The sequence below is a fragment of the Aristolochia californica genome, unplaced genomic scaffold, assembly GCF_029961685.1.
Source record: "Aristolochia californica isolate CCGP_79_NKW_82.1479 unplaced genomic scaffold, dmAriCali1.0.hap1 SCAF_12, whole genome shotgun sequence".
Classification (NCBI taxonomy): Eukaryota; Viridiplantae; Streptophyta; class Magnoliopsida; order Piperales; family Aristolochiaceae; genus Aristolochia; species Aristolochia californica.
The window spans coordinates 25,272,913-25,297,192 of record NW_027181793.1 but is presented as its reverse complement, the minus strand read 5'-3'; the positions used below and the strand labels follow the sequence as shown (position 1 = coordinate 25,297,192).

Here is a 24,280-nt window from a genome sequence, read left to right as displayed (position 1 = left end):
TATTTTTAGGATAATTTTAAAATTTATCCCAGATTTTGGTTTATTTTAATTAAATAATGATTTTCAATTATAACCGTGAACGATTCTGCATCCAATTTGCATTGTTACGCAACTTTTACTTTACCGTTTAATCTCGAATGAGTAAATGGTATTTTATTCTCCATTTAATACCTGGTAAAATTAAATATTATTAAAAAATTATTATATCTGGTCATTCAATAAAGAAGTATCAACAAATTGATATAAATAGAATAAGTATTATTCGTCTGGTCATCCATTGATAGATGAAAGTAAACATGCAATTCTATTCCAAAGCTTTCTGATGATACACATATTTTTAATGTTTTTGTTGCCTGAGATAAGATATTATAAAAAAATTAGTTAATAGATATCAAATTTTAAGGGGTCAAATATGATTCCCGAGCTGGCATGATGGGTACTGTTTCAAATTCATTTGACAAGATTCACGTGCAGTTCTTCCAAAATCCAAGTAGGACGCCTGAAAGTGATCTGGATGTCTCGAGCTGTATCGGATTCATTTCGGCCTTTTCAGTGATTCTTTGACAGAAAAGCTTACGACATTGTAGAGTTCAGTTTGTCGGCCCGACACGATTGGTTTGCTTTCTGGGTAAGTAGATTAAGGACGATGAGCGTGTATCTCAGCAATGCTACCCAAATACCTATTTCTGCTTTGTTTTGGGATTTTTAAGCTTAATTTGGTTGATTTTGAACTTGGAAAACTGTAGGGCTGGTGGTAGCAGTTGGGTTTGTAGTTCAGTTTCTTGTTGACCAATTTAATTAATGTTTTCAATCTGCGTGAATTGTGATTTTGGGTTATTACTGCTAGTTTTATTGAGTTTTTCCGATTTGTTGTGATATTGGCTAGTTAATGGTTTTGAGCTAATGCCAAGGTTCCTGAATTGTCTTGAGATGTTGATTTGGTGATTTTACTGACGATTTGAAGGAACGACTTGGTGACAGGTATTCCTAGTTTAAAATTCCTTTTGCCTTTTTCTTTTCCTGATTATGTATGAGAATACTTGTTTAGGTTGTGAGTTTGAAGATGGGAGCGCCAACCAAAACATCGGACATCGAAGAGGGATCACTGGAGATTGGCATGGGTAAGTCTAATGTTGTGTTTTCTTCATCAGCTATTTCTTGTATCATTATTTTTTGTTTTTTTGGCTGCCTGTGCCATTAACAGATGTTGCAACTTTGAACTCGGTACTGCTGACGACTGAGAATGAATAGTTTGATGAAATGGTCGAATTCAATGCTCTCTCCAGTGTGCACAGTTGTTGTCGCCGTTGTTTTACTTTGTAAATCAGTCAGGACTGCTTGGTTCAGGCCCGATTGGGTCGTGTGAGCTGGGTTACTTCATCGATCTTCTCCTGCCAACTAGGGGTAGACACGGGCTTCGTCAGGGACAGGTTTCCCAATACCTGAAACGGTTTATGATTATCATTATTTTCGTCATTGTTATGTATTACTAGTATAATTCCCTGTGATACCATGGTGCTGCACCTAGTTTATATCATCGATGGGTGGATGCCTTATCATTTTATATGAATTGTGTTTCTAGTGTTTCCTATTTTGTTACCTATCGAATGTGAGGAAACCCATGTACATTGTGTTTTAGAAATGCCGAAAATAGGAATCCTGTCTTTTCAAAGAAGTTGCTCCTGAGATGAGGCTCAGGTTACATCTCTCTCTGTTTGAGGAACAAATAGCTTGTTTCACTGTGTATTGTTGTTTCAAATGATCTGAAAATGCAAACCATGGCTGTAGAGGCCAAAACTTTTGTTTTCTGGTTGATTTACACTTTTTTCTAGCTGATTAGCTTCCACTGTATGCATCTAGAAAATTTGCAGGATTTTCAGTTGTGAGATTGCCATAAATTTGTTTTAAGGTTATAAACTGTCTCTGTGAAAGTTACTTTTCACATGATGGTTTTATTAAACACATAACCCAACAGCAAAGTTTGTTGAAGTGAAATCTTCATCTTAGTTTTCATGTTTGAAGATTATTAATCTTCTTTTTGTCATGTGTATGTGCTTTCAGAGTATCGGACTGTTTCTGGAGTTGCAGGACCTCTGGTTATTCTGGATAAGGTTAAGGTATGCTTGCTACTTCTGTTTAAGCATATGAGCTTAAGTTTTCTCTCTCCATTTTACTTGTGTTCCTAGACAAGATCATTTCCAATTCTACTTACAATTTCTCTTGACTGTTTCAGGGTCCTAAATTTCAAGAGATTGTCAACATACGACTAGGTGATGGCACAACTAGAAGAGGTTAGGTCTTACTAGTTGATGGGGTTGTGCAGGTTGTCTTTCCTCTGATGCTTTTATTTTCTGAACATTTCAATCTACCATGCATGATACCTCATGTGGTGATTCTGTCTACTGCATGTACTTTTTTAAGATTTCAGCATGCAATTGTCTGCTTCTCTCAGGTTTTTGAAGGAACATCCGGAATTGACAACAAGTATACTACAGTCCAGTTCACTGGGGAGGTAAAGAGGCTCTTTATTTATTCTGGAACATCTGCTCTTTGGTTTTATGTTTGATTTCCTGATTTAGCTTCTTAAATATTTGTGGGCAATGTTACTTGGGACTTTGGCTCAATGGTTACATGGGGGTTTTTAGTGTGAGGTCTTAGGTTCAAGTCTCACAAGGGTAAAGGGTTTTAACATCCAAAAATAAATAAAAAATGTGGGCAAGAACCTTCAAAGAAAAATTTAATCAAGCTCAACAAGGTTCTTTGGACTTCATTCACATCATGGCGTTGTTGCGCCATATTCTAAAAGTTGAATCGCTGATTCCATTGCTTTTCTTGTGGGATATGCACTCGTTTTTTCAATTCTGAGATTTTGTTTCACTTGATATGAAGGTTAGTTTGCAGGCTTCTTATCTATTCATCATATTCATGACTTCTCTTATCTCCTATGGTAGGTTTTGAAGACTCCTGTTTCATTGGATATGCTTGGACGGATAATTAATGGATCTGGGAAACCTATAGACAATGGCCCTCCCATACTGCCAGAGGCTTATTTCGACATTTCTGGTAAATAGAAAAATTATGTGGCTAAAAACTGGTCTCTATCTCATACAGTTATCTTACCACCAAATTGCATCTTTCATGTACATCTTGGAACCCACCCTGGGATTGTCTGTTGCAGGAAGTTCAATCAACCCTAGTGAGAGAACATATCCTGAAGAGATGATTCAAACTGGGATTTCTACTATTGATGTCAAGAATTCCATTGCCCGTGGACAGAAAATTCCTCTCTTCTCTGCTGCTGGGCTCCCTCATAATGAAATTGCTGCTCAAATTTGTCGTCAAGCTGGACTTGTTAAGCGCCTGGAGAATTCTGAAGATCTTCTTGAAGTACTTTTCTATGGAACTCTTTTCACCACAGGACTACTAAGTCTGTTTATATAAATTCTTGCATCAGCATTTTTGGAAAAGAAAAGATTCCTACACTGCAGTCGGTAAAAGTGAATGACACAATTTTATGGACTAGATAATGTAGATTATAAAAGCTGTTTCAATGTCTGAATTTCTTTCCTGATGCGGAACAAGACAATTTCAATTTAGAAGGAGAGTATATGGTTTATTTCCAATCTATAGATCCCAAAAAGATTCTGTATCATTCTAGTCAAATGGAAGTAAACGGGAAGTTGTTTTCAACTTTCTGCTTTGTCTGTTACTCTTGAGGTATAGCTGGGTTGATCCCCTGACACTCTCACCAACTACTAAGTGTTTACCGTCTTTGAAAAGAATGCTGTGAAGGTTTTGATACTTATTTGAATTAATGATTTCTGCTTGAGATTTCTTAGTAAATTGCTGTTTTTCTTGCCGTGATTACTAAATGGGTGCTGTTTGCTTTCACTTACTAAAAATTGTCTTAACATAGTTTTTCTTATCTGTTTGCATGGCCTCAGGGTGGAGGAGAAGACAACTTTGCTATATTATTTGCAGCTATGGAAGTAAATATGGAGACAGCACAGTTTTTCAAACGAGATTTCGAAGAGAATGGTTCTATGGAGCGAGTGACTCTCTTTCTAAATCTGGTAAATCTAATGATCGTCCAAGTTACTAACCCTTGTCAAGGGTCTATTGAGTTATCATCCTTCAATGATGCTAAATACGTAATGTTCACAGTTGAGAGTAACTAACCTTACCACCACTAGTGCTTATTTTTTGTCTTCTGCTTACAGGCACATGGCCCGACAATTGAACGTATTATCACTCCTAGAATCGCTCTCACAACTGCAGAATATTTAGCTTATGAATGTGGAAAGCATGTCTTGGTTATTCTAACAGATATGAGTTCATATGCTGATGCTCTTCGTGAGGTATGAAATTCAGATTATTCTTGCATGCATGTGTTTCTTTGTGGGTTTGTTTCTGTGTTTTAGTAGCCTTGCACATTACTACTTCCATGTACTTATTGTCTGTGCGATGTCTTTTGGGATTAGAAAATGAATCTGGCTTGTTAATTATATCCAGCATGTATGACGGCTGGTGAAGTATTCTTACAAAGCAAACACTGAAAGGAAATAATTGCTTTGTTGAATTTGAAAATTTGATCTTCTTAAAGGAAGCATAAATCACTCTGCAGATGATAGGAAAAGAGAAAAATGAGAAGTCACTGTTGAGATTTTTGAAGTGACTTCTTCAATACCTGTGGAAAGGTAAGATGGAAGGATTTTGTCAGAGTGGTTTCTTTATTTATGCTGAGATCTTTATGCAGTCTGAAAACTGAAAGGTGCCACGAGATATTTATTGTGTGGGTCCTCTTTTTGCCTTGATTACTTCTTCTAGGACTAGCTCCTATAACCTCTAACAAAATGTGTTTTTTAAATACCATTGTTATGCATATTTGATCTTTGACCTTTTCAGGTCGAGATCCCGAAATAGAATGTGTTCATCATCAAATAAATCCTGTACATAATCAGGGTATGCTGCCCAGCTCTGAAATGACCACTGATAGAGTTATCCTTCTGCACATGTTGCTTGAAAAAGCCATTTTTTTCCTATATGCATAAGGGTTAATCTTATGCTCACCTAAGATGACATGCAATTCTAGCTTCCAGTGAGGCAAGATGGGTGTACAAATGGAGACTTGCAAATGTATTATTTTGATGAAACCGTAACCTGTGTGGCTCACAGGTATCTGCTGCCTGAGAGGAAGTGCCTGGCAGACGTGGTTATCTTGGTTATATGTACACTGATCTGGCTACAATTTAATTTATGAACGTGCTGGACGTATTGAAGGACGGAAGGGTTCCATCTCCCAAATTCCCATTTTAACTATGCCTAACGATGGTAGTTTCTACGTTTGGTTGTTTGATTACAAATTTATGGTTAGTGACTTTCTTTGTGTGCTAAACATTGACATTTGTGGATCAGACATTACACATCCTACTCCAGATCTTACAGGTTACATCACTGAAGGTCAAATATACGTTGACAGGCAACTTCACAACCGACAGGTAGGGTTCCATCACTGAGATGTTGAGTGTACTTTATGGATGATAGAAAAAGCACAAAGAAAAAAGGTTTTGTTAACTATTTTTGACATCTTATTGTTGGTCCTATTATGCATGTTTTTTTGAATAACATGAACATAAACTATACTAAAAATATATGGACAAGCCAAAACAAAAAAGTAGAAAAAAGATGGATAAAGAAAGTAGAACTCACATTGTTGTTAGAATGTATGAGCTGTTTACCATGAAATACAATTGCTACAGGATGCAAATTGTTTATGTGAAAATCGAAATTGCTAAATCCTTTCGGTAGTTCATTATCTTTCATCCAAGCCATTTGATAACATAATTTGAAGATTAATTTTGTCGCTTCAGGTTGTGGTTTTATTTTTTTAAATATTACAAAAGGTTACATTTATAATGGCAACCTGTATTTGCCAAACTGTTCGGCACATGATGTAGCTGATTTACTAATCAATAGTTTATCGTGGACCAGTTTGGACAAATGTTTGAGTCCGGTACTTCATCAGCTTTCAAGTTCTTATTTGTTATGGGAGCTTATTTGACCTCTTAATAGCGATAGTGCAAATTATGTTCGGCATCCTTCATGAGCAACTGTGTAGTGCATGACTGATTGGGAAACTGACTATTTTGCATTCCAACAGATATACCCTCCAATCATTGTTCTTCCATCTTTGTCACGGTTGATGAAGGTATTTGCCAGATGTGAGCCTTACCAAGAATTTTTTACCAGTTTTAATTTGGCTTTAGTATACTTCTGTGAGCAAATAATATAACGACATGAGTGGGAAGTGTGGGGATGTAAGGAATGGTGTTACTGAGTTTTTTCTTTCTAACAGAGTGCAATTGGGGAGGGAATGACTCGTCGTGACCATGCTGATGTATCCAACCAGGTAAAATATCATTTATGGAAGCAAAATTCAATCAGAAAATCATATTATTTGATAAGATAACTGACTCAATTTCATATTTAGCTTTATGCAAATTATGCAATTGGAAAGGATGTTCAGGCAATGAAAGCTGTGGTGGGAGAAGAAGCTCTTTCTTCGGAGGATCTGGTCTCTCTCTCTCTCTCTCTCTCTCCTTCTCTCTTTCTTACCTGTATAAGGAGCTAATACTATTTTTCTTTCACATGGTTTTAATGTTGCAGCTCTACCTTGAGTTTTTAGATAAATTTGAAAGGAAATTTGTGGCACAAGGAGCATATGACACACGGAACATTTTCCAGTCCCTTGATTTGGCATGGACACTTCTTCGAATTTTCCCTCGTGAACTCCTCCATCGTATTCCAGCCAAAACACTAGACCAGTACTACAGCAGAGAAATCTCTGCTCACTGATGAATAATGATACAAGCCGTAATCTATGGACTAGTGGCTTAATCCAGCATAAATAAACAGGTTGATAGTCAGAAAATGCTTTAAACATCATGTTTCTTGCTTTCTGAAATAGGAAGCTTAGTTCCATTATTCAGCTTCTGTACCCTTTGTGCCGAAGCCATGCCACATTCCAACCTGGTTTGGAACAGATGATTTGAAAGGTTTCCTAGTTCAACATATTACTCGGTTTTTGACATTGTAATGGTTGTGACATTTTTTGTATACCAGAACTTTTGTGTATGTTATGTTGGTCTCTTCTCTTTCCGTATCCATTAGCGATAATGTAAGTTTTAATTTGTAAATAATACTTATGTACAAAGGGTTAAATCTAATACGAAAAATCATTTAGTGCAAAACGGTTATCTCAATTGTCCGATTATGATGAATGACTATCTTAAGTGTGCTCGTGTATTTGTATTTGAGATACAAGTTTCTTTATAGATTAGATTTATTAAGTTAGAATTATTATTTAAGAATTTACTGTTTATTTATTTCTATTTCATGTGATTCTAATATTATCCTTGTATATGAAAGTAAAATATTTTATTTGTTAACATCTTGTTGAAAATATAAAATAATAAGTGGAAAATAAAAAATAAAAGCTGATTTTTTTTAAATAAGATAGATGATAAAAGAATATCTTTAAATAAGTTTCTCTGGACCAATTTTTTTAAAAAAACTTGTTTTACTTATTATCCAATTCAAATTATAAAGCTGCTTTTCTAAATACGGCATCTGCACTTGCTTAATTAATTTAAAATTTGCCTTACCTGTTGATATGCCCACCGGTTCGGGCCGGCAGCAAGAAGCGTAGAAGGCTAGCAGTTGAGTTGGGACTTAGCCGCAGAGATAATTAATATTTAAAAGTTTCCAGGAAGAAACTCAAAAACCCTAAAACCGCCAAAACCCTAAGCGCTCTCGTCACCTTTCAGTTCTCACTCTTCCCTGTGACGACCTCAATCCGCAACTTCAACTTGAACGACGATGGCGACCACTTCCTTGGACGAAGAAACTTCGAAAAACGTCCTCAGACAGGTTAAAGTTTCTGTTAACCTTTTCGTTTTTTCGATGTTTTTTGCTTGCCTCTAATGAATCAACTGTTCTCTGAACCTTGTTTCTTTCTGCTTTTCAGGTGGAGTTTTATTTCAGTGATAGCAATCTGCCACGCGACAAGTTCTTAACGAATTCAATAAACGAGAGCGAGGATGGATGTAAGTTCTCTTTGGTTGTTGAACTTGTATAATTATTTTAATTTGTTCAATGTATGGTATTTCTTTTGTTGTTTCACTTATTCGTTTATTTGCTGGACTCTCAGTGGTGAGTTTGGCTTTGATATGTTCGTTCACTCGAATGAGGAATCATCTCGGGCTGGGTTCTGTTAAGCCTGACGAGGTGCCTGAAGAAACTGTGGCGGCTGTTGCTGATACCCTTAGGAAATCTTCCTCGCTCAAAGTTTCCGAAGATGGTGAGTTTTCGTAACATCGTGGATACGACTGCTCTAGCTACTAACATTTTTCTCTCGTGTTCATTTCTACTGTAGTCCTCAAGATGAACAATATTTTTGTTTCTTTACTTGCGCTTTCTGTTGTTTGAGTTCGGTTAAAAATACTCTGTGGTCATTGGTCAGTTTTACTATTGGTGATTGAATGTGGTTTAAAAACTTTTTTTTCTCAAAATTTGGAGAATCACTTCTATTCCATCTCTTTTATTTGGTGGGGGATTTAATAATAATAGCAGCTTCCATTAGGAAATTCACGTTTCCTAATCTAATTTGGGCAACATTTTTAATTATTCAATTATATTTACTGGAATGGGCCAAAATTAAGTTTTCTAATTTTGGTAAGCATGTAAACTTTTAAAGAAGAATATAGGCCAATTGAGTAGATACCCATATTGTCTTAATTAGGGAATTATGGGAACCCTAATTAAACAATACAAATAGAACATTATGGTTGTGGTCCCCCGAGACTAAATCAAACACAGTTTCTCTTCTCCCCATCCGGAAGAGAGACGATGGTCCCTAGAGGAATAAAGGAGATTTATTTGAGGAAGATCATAAAATCATTCATATGTTCGTATCGATCGTCGTAGTAATTCTGCAATAGAAGACGGTCGTTCAGAATGGATCCATGTATTTATCCCGTATCCCGAATTCTAATATTCTGGCATGATGTAAATTCTAGATTCGGATTTAAGATTAAGGTTTTCTAACAAGTAGTATCAGAGCAGTTCATTACTGTTAGATTATTGGGATTTCTCTAGAATGGAGTAATTCTGTAGAGAGTGTCGGCATTGTGCAAAACCGTTGTCTTTCTCCACGGAACTCGCCTCGGCATTGTGCGTCGGCCAACGTCCGATGGGAGACTGACACCCGACCAAGGTCAGATGAAGGAAACCAAGCGCCCCCCCCTTTTGCGCGTGGCTGAAGGTTGAAGACGACCTCCAGTGCTTGCATGAAAGATTTTATTTTTTTTCAACTTAGGTTCTGTTTCATTTGAATAATGAGTCGACTCAAACCGAAAGATCGGGTTAGTTGAGACAAGTCGGACGGGTTGACACGATTCGGAAATTAAGGGTTGAATCGGGCGGTTCGGGTCAAGTCAGACAGGTTGAGTCGGCTCGCCCATTCCAATTCGCTATGTCGACTCGCCCGAGAGAGGACCGAGCCGTCTCAGTTCTCAATATTAAATCTTTGCGCCAGAGGGGATTCGAACCTGCGCGCGGAATTCAGTTTAGGCGCCAATGATGATTCGGCCCACTGGCATTCGTGTGTCATCATTGAATAAAAAATTTCATATATATTAAATTATAGAATTTGCAATTTATATTCATATGAATATTTTATGCGTGCACGAAGTTATAATGTACATATTTAAGTTGATTTTTCAATTGTGAAAATTCCTATTTTATTTTTTTGCAATTGGTCTAGTATTTTTATCAAATTGATTGAAGTTATATGTTGCCAAAGTAACCTCTGCAATGTAGATTAATTTGACTAAAAATACATAGATGTTTGTGCGGAGTTATTTATGCAAACTGTGCTCGACCCAAAGGAAGACACAGTTTGGCCAAATCAACAACGTGCCTATGATGATAATAAATGTGCGACAATTATAATGACTTTTCATGTGACCAATAGTCGGTTCAAAGAAAGACTAGGAATTAATGTTGTCCTAGGTATCTTGAGATGGGTCCTCAATTTGGATTGTTTGTATATGTCTTATTTTTCTTTATATGACATGTTAGTTAATGTGAATATACTTGTTTATTTTGTTCTATATACAATTTTTTTTGTTACTGCTACAAATGTTACTGCTCAAATCAGCAACATCCCAATGTTGAGCGGGACGAACTTTAAGGTCTGGAAAGATACCGTGGAAATTGTCCTCGGTTGTATGGATTTGGATCTTGCACTTCGGGCAGAACAACCCACTTCTACTTCGGAAAACCTCAATGAGGTTAACATTGAGAAGTAGGAGCGCTCTAACCGAATGTGCTTGATGATCATGAAACGCTCCATTCCGGAGGCATTTCAGGGCTCTATTACTAAGAGCAAGAATGCCAAGAAGTTCCTTGAGGAAATTGAACAATATTTTGCCAAGAATGAAAAGTCGGAGGTGAGTAGCCTTTTGGCTAAACTCGTTTCGATGAAGTAATAGGGCAAATGGAACATAAGGGAGTACATCATGGAGATCTTTCATCTCGCATCAAAACTCAAGTCATTTAAGATGGAGCTGTATGAGGACTTGCTCGTGCACTTGGTTTTGATATCTCTTCTTGCACACTTTGGGCAATTCAAAGTGAGTTATAACACTCGGAAGGACAAATGTGTCCTTAATGAGCTTATATCTCACTGTGTGCAAGAGGAAGAGAGGTAACAACGAGATAAGATTGAAAGTGTTCACTTGGTCTCGACCTCTCAAAACAGGAAGAAGAAGAAAGGTAAGGATGTTGCAGAAGGATCTTATTAGAATAAGAAACCGAAGAAGCAGGATGAGGAGTTTACCTGTTACTTCTGCAAGAAGCTGGGACACATGAAGGAGTGTCCCAAGTATGCCGCCTTGCGTGTAAACAAGGGTATGCCTTTAACTTTAGTTTGTTTTGAAGTTAATTTAGCATCTGTACCTAAAGATACTTGGTGGGTGGATTCTGGTGCTACCACTCACATAAGTATGTCTTTGCAGGGTTGCCTGTGGAGCCAACTGCCAAGTGATGCTGAAAAGTTCATCTTTGTGGGCGACAACAATAAAGTTGCAGTAGAGGCTATAGGAACTTCTAGATTACAATTAAACACTGGGCACAGTCTTTTAGGCGGAATTTAATTTCTATTTCTATTTTGGACAAATCAGGTTTTTCTTGTTCTTTTTGAAATAATAAAGTTAGTCTCTACCAAAATTCAAATTTTGTTGGTTTTAGCTCTTTAATTTATAATCTGTATATGCTTGAAGTTGTTAGTTCCTATAACAAAATATTGCAAACAAGTTCACATGGTACGAAGCAAAAACTTAAGTGAGAGTTCCGCCACATTATAACACAAACGTTTAGGATACATCTCTAAATAGAGAATTCAGAGGCTTGTGTCGGATGGAATTCTTGAACCCCTGGATACTACAAACTTCCAAATTTGTGTTGAGTGCACCAAGGGGAAACAAACAATGTTAGAAAATTAGGTGCCGAAAGAGCTACAGACGTCTTAGTACTTCATTACTTTCATAGACGATTACTCTAGATTCGGTTACTTATATTTAATACACGTGATGTCACAATCCCTGGACGTCTTCAAGTCTTTCAAAGTTGAAGTTGGAAAGAAACTAAAGGCTATCAAATCCGATCGTGGTGGTGAATACTACGGAAGGTATGATGGATCAAGAGAACACATCCAGGACCCTTTGTGATTTTCCTCAAAGAGTGTGGAATTGTTCCGCAATACACCATACCGGGCAAACCCAACATGAACGGTGTTGCAGAGCGACAAAAACGAACTCTTAAGGATATGGTAAGGAGTATGATCAGTCATTCCCCTTTGCCATGAGCCACTTTGGAGAGAAGCTTACTGCAGTGTACATCCTTAACAGGGTATTGAACAAAGCAGTTGCCAAAACCCCCTATGAGCTTTGGACAGGCAAGAAGCCTAGCATTAGGCACTTGCACATTTGGGGTTGTCTAGTTGAGCCATGGTCTTGTAGGCCACATTAAAGAAAATTGGATTCAAGGATGGTTAACTGTTATTTCGTTGGTTACGTTGAACGCTCTTGGGGCTATAAGTTTTATGATCCCACATCAAGATCCTTCTTTGAAACGGGAAATGCGAGATTCTTTGAGGATATTGAGTTTGGAGGAGAAGAAAACATAAAGAATGTTGTCTATGAAGAAAAATCTGTTATTGACAGTGATTAGGTCTCCATACCTATTGTTGTTCAAGACACAGTTCAGGCACTAGAGGACAATGTTCGGGCTTCTATTCCTATCATTGTTCCAGATCAAGACAACAATGAAATTCTTCCTCAAGCACCACCTTTAGAACAAACTCAACAACCTCAAGAAGTGTCATTAAGGAGATCTACTAAGGAGAGGAGAAATGCGATTTTAGATAATTATATCATCTTTCTCCAAGAACATGAGGATGACATCGGATTGATAGAAGATGACCCGATTAATTTTTGTCAAGCCATACGCAGTTCTAACTCTCAACAATGGATTGGTGCCATAAAGGATGAGATGAAGTCTATGAAAGACAATGACGTTTGGGATCTCATCGAGTTGCCTAAAGGTGCGAAACCCATTGGTTGTAAATGGATATTTAAAAGTAAGAGGGATTCAAAGGGTAATGTCGAGAGATATAAGGCTCGTCTAGTTGCTAAAGGCTTTACTCAAAAGGAAGGTATAGACTACAAAGAGATTTTCTCTCCGGCATATTTGAAAGACTCTTTTAGAACAATAATGGCACTAGTGGCTCATTTAGATCTAGAGCTATATCAGATGGATGTCAAAACTGCGTTTTTTAATGGAGACATCGACGAAACGATTTATATGGTACAACCAGAAAACTTTGTATCTGAAGATCCTAAGTCTATGGTCTGTAAATTAAAGAAATCCATCTATGGTCTCAAACAGGCTTCCCGTCAATGGTATCACAAGTTCCATCAAGTCATCACCTCGTACGGTTTTGAGGTGAATGTTGTTGGTCATGTATATCATAAGTTTAGTGGGAGTAAATACATTTTCCTGATATTATATGTCGATGACATTTTGCTTGTTAGTAGCGATATAGGCTTACTGCACGAAACGTAGAAATTTGAGATAAAAGATCTTGGTGATGCCTCTTTTGTATTAGGTATTCTGATACTTAGAGATCGTTCTCAAGGTATCCTTAGGTTGTCACAAAAGAGCTATATCAATAAGGTTTTGAGTAGATTCGGCATGAAAAATAGTAAACCAGGAGACACACCCGCCGCTAAAGGAGACAAGTTTAATCTCAAACAGTGTCTTAATAATGATCTTGAAAGAAAAGAGATGCAGAAAATTCCCTATGCATCAGTAGTAGGGAGTCAATGTACGCTCAAGTTTGTACTTGTCCCGACATAGCATTTATAGTAGGAGTTCTGGGCAGATATTTGAGCAATCCAGGTATGCAACATTGGAATGCAGCCAAACGCATGATATGTTATTTGAGGAGAACAAAAGACTTACATGCTCACTTATCGGAGATCAGACAGTTTAGAGATCATTGGGTTCTCAGACTTTGACTTTGCGAGATGCCAAGATAGCAGGCGCTCCACATCAGGCTACATCTTTATGTTGGGTGAAGGAGCTATCTCATGGAAGTTTGCTAAGTAGACTCTCATAGTTTCTTCAACCATGGTTGTGGAGTTCAATGCTTGCTTTGAGGCGTCCAACCATGGGATATGGTTGCAAAACTTTGTCACTGGGTTGCGAGTGGTAGATGGCATTGACAGGCCATTAAAGATTTATTGTGACAATAACTTGGCGGTACTTTATTCCAATAACAACAGGAGCTTGACGAAGTCGAAGTTTTTCAACATCAAGTTTCTAGTTGTTAAGGAGAGAGTTTAGGATAGACAAATTTCTATAGAACATATGGGGACAGACTTCATGCTAGTAGACCCATTAACCAAGGGCTTAATGCCTAAGGTTTTTCATGAGCACACTGCTCATATGGGCGTTATTTCTAAGGATACCTTGGTTTAGTGGGAGTCATTTATGTACTATATGTTTGCTTTAGACATTGAGTTATTTGATTTTCTACGTATAAAAATTGATTGCTTATGATTCTATTTCTGAACTTGCTTGTGTTTTTCTATGTGCAATGTTCGCATTGCATTAAAGACTTTGGAAAGTTCTCATTAAAGACTAAAGAAGGACTAATTGGAAATAGGTACGTCTGAGATCACATTGCATGTAATTTCCATGCTACTCATCCATATTTGATCTATGTCATTGAGTGTATTAGTATGGTGATCATCATGGTTTAGTCACGACTGTATAGTGATGAGAGTCGCGGTGGTTCCATTATTGATATATAAGATGATTTCTTTATTAATAGTATACATATGCGCACCTAAAGAATTTGTGATATAATTGTTTCAGGAATGATATGTAACCCAAGTGGGAGATTGTTAGGAAACTCACGTTTCCTAATCTAATTTGGGCAACATGTTTAATTATTCAATTATATTTACTATTTACTAGAATAGACTGAAATTAAGTGGTCTAATTTTGGTAAAGCCCATAGACTGCTAAAGAAGGAATATGGGCCAATTGAGTAGATACCCATATTGTCTTAATTAGGGAATTATGGGAACCCTAATTAAACAATATAAATAGAACATTATGGTTGCGGTCCCCAGAGACTAAATCAAACATGATTTCTCTTCTCCCCTTCTGGAAGAGAGACAACGGTCCCAAGAGGATAAAGGAGATTTAGTTGAGGAAGATCATAAAACCATTTATACATTCGTTTCGATCATTGTAGTAATTCCGCAATAGAAGACGGTCGTTCATAATGGATCCAGGTATTTATCCCGTATCCCAAATCCTAATATTCTGGAAATTCTAGATTCGGATTTAAGATTAAGGTTTTCTAACAGCTTCAGCTTGAAAGAGTGAAAGAGGAGATAGGGCAGGATGGACCTTACTCTTCTTTCTTCGGATGAATTAGTGACCACTTTCGCTCCGGTCATATTAAGGTCTAGTCTGCATTCTTTTTAGGTCACATAGGCAAGCTTCAGCAATTTCTTTTGTATTTCAGGAGATAAAATTTGGTCTGCACTTTTTTCAGGTGTAAATGATAACATGTTGGAATTGCAAGAAAAATAATTCTTTAGAGGGCTGCTTTCCCCTCCCTCTTGGTAGCTTTCTTCTTTATAATAAATCACCACCATTAAAAAAAAACGTAATTACATCACTCTGATTTAGCTGGGCTTCTATTTTTTTTTCTTGCTATTTATTTGAAAATGCTTACTTGACTGCACTAAATTTAGAGTACTACCGACTTGTGTTCATACCTGGTATGGGTTTTCTTTGGTTGTGTAGTTTGGGTTTTGAGGTGTAAGTTTTTCCATATTCCATATTTTGATTATTGTTGAAATTTTAGGAGAGGATAGTTCATTGATGGTTCTAATTGAGTTACTGGGTGCTCTATTTGTAATGGAGACAGCACATAGAATTAGAATAAAAGTAAACTAACCATGTCACAATTACATCCACTATAAAACTCTTAATTAGAATCAAAGTAAACAACTAGCACATATAATAGATAACACTAAAAGACCTCTTTTTGTGAGACTCGTTCCTACGAGACTCATGTTAGACTCTATTGTGATTTTTCATTGTGAGACTCTTTAACTATAATAGTCATGATTCATGTAAGACCCTGCCAGATTTGCTCTTCAACACTGCCCCCGAAACTAGAGTTTTTGACTTCAGCTTGCAAAGAAAAAAATCACTGTCTTCTTCTTCAACTTTGGACTGTAAAATTCTTCATAGATGCAAAGTTTTGATCTTCTATCTTCCCTTGCATATTCTTCATTACTGGTCAGGGAGCTTTAGAATTAATAGCCATTAATAAGACACCTACCCTCAGTTGTTTCATTCCCTCTTACATGCAATGACTCACGGGGATAGAATTATGACTTAGATACCTCTAAAACTCGTTGTATGCAAAGAACTCAAAGATTTTCACATGGATCTATCTATAACAAGAACTTCTCCTGCGCTGGCAGAACAGAAGTACTGTCTTCTCACTCATATATCTTGAGATCTAGGAATGGGATGGGAGAATGGAGGTATGATTGAAAAGATGGATGAGTTAGGAAATGAATGGTATAGGTTTTGTGAGCATTGGATATGGGGAAGTGGTTGGAATAGGTGTTTTCTGCTTGTTGCTTAGGGAGTCAGCAATAAAAGCTTTTTTGGTGTTTTTGCTTGTAATGACTCAAGGGACGACTCTAGGACGGTATTTATAAATTTTGGGGACTCAGGACATGGAAGAACTTTATAGATTGATTAGAATTACCCTAGATATGTTTAGATTTAATTAGGAAGTGATTTAAGCGAATCTCATTGATTGGTGCTAACTAGGAAACCAGATCAGGAAAGTTTCTTTCCTCACATGACTTGGGGAGCAAGGGACACTTGTTTTGAGCTAGTGGATTCTTGTTGGAGTAGGGAAAGACTAGAATAAACATGAACAAGTTTGGGTAGGAAAGGGAAACCTAGAGATAAGATAATTAAGGAAGTTGCATAACTAGAGTTCTCTTCCCCTAAACTAGGAAACTTTCCTATTTTATTTCAAACTTCTGGAGGACTTCTAGGATTAATTTTATGGGGTTTTCGTGGACTCTTTATAGGACTCTTAAGGTAGGGAAAGTTGTAGTCTACTTAAGGAACTCCTCAAAGTAAGTAGTCGCCAATTAAAAACTTGATTCACTTACCTAAATTAAACATAACTCATGGACACAATTTGACTAGGATTTGGACTCTATGAAAACACATACGTTAGATGCTAGATGGATGAGATAGGACACGAGATTGACACTAGGACTGGAACAAAGACTGAAAAATAAGAACCTTTAGAAGATTTGAGTGGAAGAGAGGGAAGAGCAGCCAAGGCTGCGTTGAAGTGCATGCCCGTAAAAGCACGACCACCTTCATTTTATCTCCACTTAAGTGATAATTACAAGAAAGGACAGAAATACCCCTTGTTAAAAAAACTGTTATAACTTATACAATACAACTTGGAATTAAATGAAACTTGAAACATAAGAACTTAATGAAGATATCTAACGGGACAAAACTGAGATTAATCAGTGTATTTGAAATGACCAAAATACCCTTAAACTAGTATTTTAACAAAGACTCTAGGAATAATAGTGCTTACGAATAAGGAAGTAAGGTGGAGTAATGAATGACCTTTGCAAGAGACCTGGCTAAGTGGCACTTCATTAATGCTTGCACTCTTTTGCAAGCTTCACTCAGTTTGATCAATGAATTAATAAACCTCTAACTCAAGGACTATTGTGGAATGGATTTATAATACACAAGTAATATGGAAGGCTAAATGAATAGCTAGTAAAATACTTGTTCTATTAACTGAAATCTCTAGCAACACGAGCTCCAATTGAACTACGCAAGACTACACTATTGCTAACACCTATATTGACAAGACCAATATACAAGATTGGATGAATAAATGAGATCGAACAAGCTTACCTCACGAGATAAACTTACTTGGGGAAGGATAAAAGCTTTTGATTGGGGATGAGCCATCTGATGACCTTTAAATCATCAGTCAAGACACCTTGGTTTGGACAAAGTTCAAATAAAGGGGTTTTTTTTCTTAAATTGCAAAAGGAGCTTACATTTATTTATAGTGCTCGAGTTCAAGCAATTCTCCTACTTCTACCTATCTGAGACTTAAGAATTCCACATTGCATTACTTTGGAAATAAACCAACTACTCTCTAGAACATTCCTATTCTAACATGGGCTCTATTGGAGCTTTCTATGTACCTCAAGGCTTACATGAAGTTTTCTAGTCAAGCATAAACTCCTAATAAAGTGAACTATCACAAAGTAGCTACTATTGGGTCCCATTGGAGGCTGAACTTGTTCTATGGTCTTCCAGCCATCCTCCACAACTTGGTCGAACTTCTTGGGTAGAAAGAAGTGGGATAGGGAAAAGAGAAGTAACGTTTAGGTAGTTACTTAGTTTAGTCGGCTGAAACGGTGTTCAAAAGAGCAATCGATTAAATCCCCACAACATACTTCATAGGTCGGTGCAACATTGTTGATGACTAGGACTTAGATGTAGTTAAAAATTACGCCCATATGTTAGCCTTCATTTTTTACATATTACTACAACAAGGGTACTTCAACCAGATGGCGGCCATCATGGACAAGGAGGCTGTTGAGAAGCGGATGCATAGGGTTGCTGCAGTGTTTGCGATAGCAGTGGTTCAAGCACCAGTGTTAGAAGCGGTACAAAAACCAGTGTCACCCACAGTGGAGCCGACAAAATTGAAAATGGAAACAAGTCTTAAAGCGGTAGAAGAGAGGAAAGCAGAGGCAATCACATGGGCCGTGGTGGAACATTGAATTGCCGAAGATGAGCATCGTGGTCGCTGCAGCGGCAGCGACATCTGCATCCATGATTCAAGAGGTTTTTGGCAAGAAATGGTGGTGGTTAGCAATCTGCTACCGCAGGTCAGTTTCAACCTCCCATCTTTATCAAGTACACGGTGTTGAGCTATTGACGTCAGAGAAGCCATTTGGTTTTGTGTACAAAACTAGGCACCTGAAGTTTTATTGAAGAAAAATGGAGGGACAGCTATGGTCCCTCTATTCCTTGAAAAGAGAAGTTGTCTCTTTTGATAGACTACACACACAGAGTTTGCAGCCACAAAGCTTGGCTACGGAGTTCAGCCAAAACAACGAGAGCGTCGCTAGCAGAAACAAAAACAATGTAATTTTTTTTTGCAAGAAGAAGACTTATTGTGGATAGGGTGAGGAGACTAGGGAAGTCTAGATGGTTTGGGAAGTCTGAGCGGAAGCTTTCAAAGAAACAAAGGGTTGTAGTGGGACAACAACAGAAAATTGAAAAAAAAAATTAAGAATCAATTAAAAGAAAATTGGAAGAGAGGCATGAGATTGATGAAGGAAAAAAACTGTCTTTATGGGTTGACCAAGTCAACTCACAGACCCTCCTCTCATACCATGTTAGAATTTTAGGGGAGGAAATAATTTATTTAGGGTGTCTAATTGAGTTCTCTAGGTGTTCTATTTATAAAAAAAAAAAAGATAGAGAGAGCACATAGAATTAAGTAAAGGTAAACCCATGTCTCAGTTACTTGTAGAATAAAACTCCTGATTGGAATCAAAGTAAACAACGATTGTAGAGAACTGATAACACTAAAAGACCTTTTTTGAGATTCCTTCCTGTGAGACTCATGTAGATTCTTCCATATTAATTCTTCATTGTGAGACTCTTTTACCATTAGAGTCATATAAGATCCAGCCATATTTGCTCTTCAACAATCACTAATGCATATATGGTATATTTCAAACTGTTCCTTCTATGAGCATGCCTTCCCAAGTTCATATATGAAGATTTTATCACATGAACTATGTTCTAGCATTAGAAAAACAATTTATTATACTTATTTCCAGGGAAGAAGGTTGGCAGGAGCACCGAGTTGCTAAAGCCAGAAGAAGTTTTAGAACAAATAGATTCAAGAACTGTTGCTGCTGGGCCTCTTCCATATGATGTGAAGCTTGAAGATGTGGAATCCTTCTTCTCTCAATATGGGAAAGTGAGCATGTTTGATTATGAGGATTTCTTCAGTTCGATTGTTTCTTTATGTCACTTTGTATTCATGTAGGAAAATGTATAATTCTTGCTTGATTCCTTTTTCAGGTAAATAGTGTTAGGCTACCCCGACATGTTGCTGACAAGAGATGCTTTTGTGGCTCTGCTTTGATAGAATTCTCATCTGAGGAAGAGACAAAGAATATTTTAAACCAGAATGTGGCTTACGTAGGTGCAGAACTAGAACTAAAGACCAAGTAAGCACTGCTTATGCTTTGTATTGAGCATTTCTTGTATGTATAATTTTTTTCCAATTCTTAATCTGAAGCGACTAAGATGTGGAGTACAAGTTTGCAACTTTCCTTTCCGTTTGCTGTTACTCCTGAATCTGAATACTGTAATATCACTGCGACTTTTGATTCAGGAAAAGTTTTGATGCTGAAAGGCAAGAAATGATTGATAGTCATAAATCTCATGATTCTGATATGACTGATGGGTTAGTACCATTTTTATTGTAATAGTAAAATTTGCTTTTTTTGAGTTAATATTTGTTTTAAGGCTTGCTATTATTACTCATTTTTAATGTCTGTTTTGCATTGTGATCGTCATAGTTATCCAAAAGGCTTGATTGTTGCATTCAAATTGAAGAGTATATCGAAAGGAGTTGGAGAAGACGAATCACATAATGGACAGGAAAATGGTGGTACTAGGAAACCGGAGGCTGACCAAAGTAGTTCCGAGAATGCTAAAGATGTGGTTGAAAAATCTTTGAATGGCACTGGAAAAGAGAACGCTAAAGAAAATTGTATTGAAGAGGATAAAGAAAAAGTTACTGAAGATGCCACTCAAGCACATGATGCGGAAGCTGTTGACGGTACCATTGCAGAGGATACTCATGCAGGGGAGACACCCTCCACTACTGAATCCAAGGACAATAAGGAAGTTGTCTTACGTGAGGATCTAAAGCATGTTTTCCAAAGATTTGGTACTGTGAAGGTATTGTGCTAATCAAATCTTATGCTAGTGTCATTATTTTAGTAAACGTCACTATCTCTCAGAAGGGAGAAAAGATAGATGAAAAGCTGAAACGCAACTAGAATGATTGGGACGGTACTCTTATTCTTGTGGAATCTATGTTCTTTGTGTCATCGCTGTCTTATTGTTTAAATTTTGTGTATGTTTTTCTATAAATTTTTTCATTTATTTTTTGCTTATTTCTTCTGAACCATATAGTAGTCATATCTGAAACGTCTGTTGCCAGCTTCACTGTTTTCTTCTCAACTTTGATTACTAGTTTCTTTGAAATGTTTGGCAAATATGTGGATAACCTGTAGTCAAGTTGGGATTTTTATTTTTGCATTTTTAAATTTTCCGTGCATGTATCATGAGCATGGTATATATTTTTTCAGTTTTTTTGTATTGTGGATTTTCTGATAATATGTTTCTGGTGCTTTTGAAGTTTGTTGACTATAGCATGGGGAAGGAGTCTGGATATGTTCGTTTTGAGCAGCCAGAGGCTGGTCAAAAGGCCCGTGCTGCAGCCGTGCTAACTGAAGAAGGGGGCCTGGTTGTTAAAAAATTTATAGCTATCTTGGAGCCCGTCACTGGTGTGGATACCTTCCATCTTTCATGTCCTTGTGTCATTTTCCATTTCTATTAGTTGCATCAACATGAAGTTGTTCATGTGTTGCACCTAATCTGTTTGGAATATATTTACAACATAAAAAACATATAACTATTAAAAAACATTAAAGATATGGTGGTGGTAAACCCGAAAAGAGACACTCTTAACAAGGATAAAAAACGGAGTTATAACTTAAAAAAAATGGAAAGAGTTATACCATGCTATATTAGTCTTGCTGTGAAATAAATAGCCAGAATATGTCAATTTGTAGCTGAAGTGATTTTTTTTTTCCGGTTGTTGTTAGGTGAAGCTGAGAAGGAATACTGGAGCTTACTCCGTAGCAATCAGGACAGAAACCGGGAAAATAGAAGCAACAGAGGAAGGTATGCTATGTAACCTGTGCTTCAATTTTTCTACTATTATATCATGACATCAACTTGACAATCTTTAACAAAAATAGAAGAAAAAAAAAGAAACATCTAACATCAAACTGTCTGAACGACATGGCTTTTGCAAAATTATTATTTTTAGAAAAAGTAATAGGAATGGTATCTCTCATTTATTGATCCGTATCATCGAGTTTGAATAGTTTTCAGAAGAGGGTTAGTTCGAATTCCTCAAACTCCTACCTGTGAACGCTTCTATCTAAAATCTCTCTTGATCCTGAAAAAAAGGTATGAGAAGCAATGAGGGTTGTGAATGAATTCTTATGGGGAATTCCATTGAATGAGTTCTTTAAAATAAAACCCGTTTTGTTGGAATATGCAGATGAACATATTTTTAATATAAATTCCCAATGTACATGGATCATTGCTCGCAAATATACAAAACTAATAAATTATTCTCTGTCTTGCAGGGGTGGCCGAAACACTAGTAGGGGTGCGAAACGCTTTGACGGCAAGCACTCTCGATCCAGTGGAGGTGATTCATACAGGGCCCGACCTAATAAAGCTCAAAAAGTTGCAGCTGCCTAAAGCGTTTAACTAGAATAAGCTTGGCTTATTGACTGCCTCCACGACCCCCTCGTGGGATGTTGGTCATGGTTTTTTGGTTAAGTTTATGATATTATATAAAAATAATATGTTGCTAATGTTGCGGCCCTCAATTTTGGCTAACCAGAAGAAACAATTGGATCTTAGACGGCTGTTTTTATCCCCTTCTATTCCTGGATGTATATTTAACTCTAGCCATGGTTCGTGAGTGTTGCTTGATGAGAACGAACTACCCGAAGGATTTCGTTTAGCTTACGGGGGATAAAGAGTAGAAATGTTCAAATTGTGGCTGCAGTGTGGATGCTTACGGTGGCCATGGAATGCGGCGTAAATATCTACGGATAATGCGCCTAGATGAGACATTTTCAACTTCTTTTTTGGCATTGAACAAGATATTTTAGTATAATCAGGACAAGAGAAATAACTGTGTTTAAGTCTTTATTTTTTAAAGTTCTTAATTAAAACAAAAAAAAAAGTTAATCTTGAGATTTGATGTTTTCTTTTCGGCCTCACCACCGTTATCCTTGACAATATTGGCCCGACGACGTGGCGCCAGACCAGAGAGAAGTTAAGGCTTGGATTCTGTGCCAGCCTGGAAGTTTGCATGCATTGAAGCAATCCAGGATTCCCTTACATTTGGGAACAGGAGTCACAGACATTTGGATTTGATAAATAGGAGTGCCAGAGACCCATCAGGAGCCTCTTTACCCTTTCCTTTCGTTTGCTTCATTAAACGGAGAAGAGTTTTCAGTTGCAGAGTTTTATAATCCGAAGAGAGGTGGGAGAGGGGACAAGCGTTTTGCAGACTTGACTGTAATTTCAGCGTTCATTTCTTCCATCCGTGGTGAACAAAGAGGTGCATAACTGTTCCTGTGTCTTTTCTTCGCCTCTATATCTTCAAAGCTTCCTTGTTTTTTATGGCATACATGCTTACAATCCTCTGCAGTGATGTACAGTTTCTGGATTTTGTTGAGATTTGTGCTTTAGGAGAAAAAGTAAATAACTTTTTTGTTGTTTCAGAAACTGAAAGAGAAAGGGAAAGATGTTGGAAGGAAAAGCTCTTGTCCAAGACACAGACATGCCCGTGAAAATGCAGATTCAAGCCATGACTTATGCCTCCCAAGCTCTCGATCTCTTCGACGTCTGCGACTGCAAGAGCATTGCACGTCACATAAAACGGGTAACTCTTCTTGGTTCATCAGAACGTTACTGGATGAAATTCCTCCTTTTTTAAATAAATCGTGTCAGTGATTTTTATTTCCATCCAAAATCTCTTCAGGAATTTGACAAGACCTACGGATCAGGATGGCAATGTGTTGTGGGATCAAATTTCGGTTGCTATTTCACTCATTCTCAGGGAACTTTTATCTACTTCTGTTTGGAGACCCTCAATTTTCTCATCTTCAAAGGGGCCTCCTGATGAATGTGTGTACATTGACTCAGAAGATGGACACTTCTACGAATGCACAATGCCTTTCTGTAGATATCCCTCCATGGCCTAGTTTGTGTAATTGATGCCCTTGATCGAAATTCTGAGGATATATCGAGTCAGATAGAGAAAGTTGCTGGGACTTGGGGTTGCACCCATTTCAATTTCTGGGCTTTTTCTTCTTTTTTTCTGGTGTTTTTTAGCAATGTAAATGTCACCGCTTGTACAGGACGAGTTATGGGGCTGTTGTTAAAAAGTTATTGGCTTCTCATGCTCCAGTTTTATATTCTACTCTTTAGGAGTGAATCCGTGATGCCGGTTTGGTAATTTGGATCGACAAAAACCTAAGGTGAAACAAAGCCATTTTTATCTGTGTGCAGTTGGCTTACATGCGTCTTTGGATCCTCCCAGACTCCAGTAGAGTTGCCACTAAACACCCTTGATTTATTTTAGCATTGGATAATATTTTTTATTGATGTTCTGGCTCGAGGATGAAGCAGTTCTTCTTTTTTACCA

At 37.3% G+C, this 24,280-nt stretch overlaps 2 protein-coding genes and 1 pseudogene across 2 annotated transcripts; all 3 read left to right on the top strand.

The window, feature by feature from the left end:
- Nucleotides 1-406: 406 nt before the first annotated feature.
- On the top strand, nucleotides 407-7,234 carry LOC137945211 (V-type proton ATPase subunit B 2-like; annotated as a pseudogene).
- A 519-nt stretch (nucleotides 7,235-7,753) lies between these two features.
- On the top strand, nucleotides 7,754-22,618 carry LOC137945694 (la protein 1). Its single transcript, XM_068791675.1, has 10 exons — nucleotides 7,754-7,929; nucleotides 8,027-8,105; nucleotides 8,210-8,359; nucleotides 19,581-19,723; nucleotides 19,828-19,976; nucleotides 20,144-20,215; nucleotides 20,331-20,715; nucleotides 21,179-21,326; nucleotides 21,648-21,726; nucleotides 22,200-22,618. Exons 1-10 carry the CDS (start codon nucleotides 7,879-7,881, stop codon nucleotides 22,315-22,317), a joined length of 1,374 nt encoding a protein of 457 aa, XP_068647776.1. The 5' UTR covers nucleotides 7,754-7,878; the 3' UTR covers nucleotides 22,318-22,618.
- A 353-nt stretch (nucleotides 22,619-22,971) lies between these two features.
- LOC137946164 (uncharacterized) lies at nucleotides 22,972-24,280 on the top strand. Its single transcript, XM_068792375.1, has 3 exons — nucleotides 22,972-23,191; nucleotides 23,356-23,515; nucleotides 23,615-24,280. The coding sequence occupies exons 2-3, from the start codon at nucleotides 23,378-23,380 to the stop codon at nucleotides 23,753-23,755; spliced, it is 279 nt and encodes a 92-aa protein (XP_068648476.1). The 5' UTR covers nucleotides 22,972-23,191; nucleotides 23,356-23,377; the 3' UTR covers nucleotides 23,756-24,280.

Excerpts from the sequence above, each read along its gene's own strand:
- LOC137945694 (XM_068791675.1), top strand. The coding sequence starts at position 7,879 with ATGGCGACCACTTCCTTGGACGAAGAAACTTCGAAAAACGTCCTCAGA. Across the intron at positions 19,724-19,827 it reads TCTTCTCTCAATATGGGAAA|GTAAATAGTGTTAGGCTACC; the intron begins GTGAGCATGTTT and ends TTCCTTTTTCAG. Across the intron at positions 20,716-21,178 it reads AAAGATTTGGTACTGTGAAG|TTTGTTGACTATAGCATGGG; the intron begins GTATTGTGCTAA and ends GTGCTTTTGAAG.
- LOC137946164 (XM_068792375.1), top strand. The coding sequence starts at position 23,378 with ATGTTGGAAGGAAAAGCTCTTGTCCAAGACACAGACATGCCCGTGAAA. Across the intron at positions 23,516-23,614 it reads TTGCACGTCACATAAAACGG|GAATTTGACAAGACCTACGG; the intron begins GTAACTCTTCTT and ends AAATCTCTTCAG.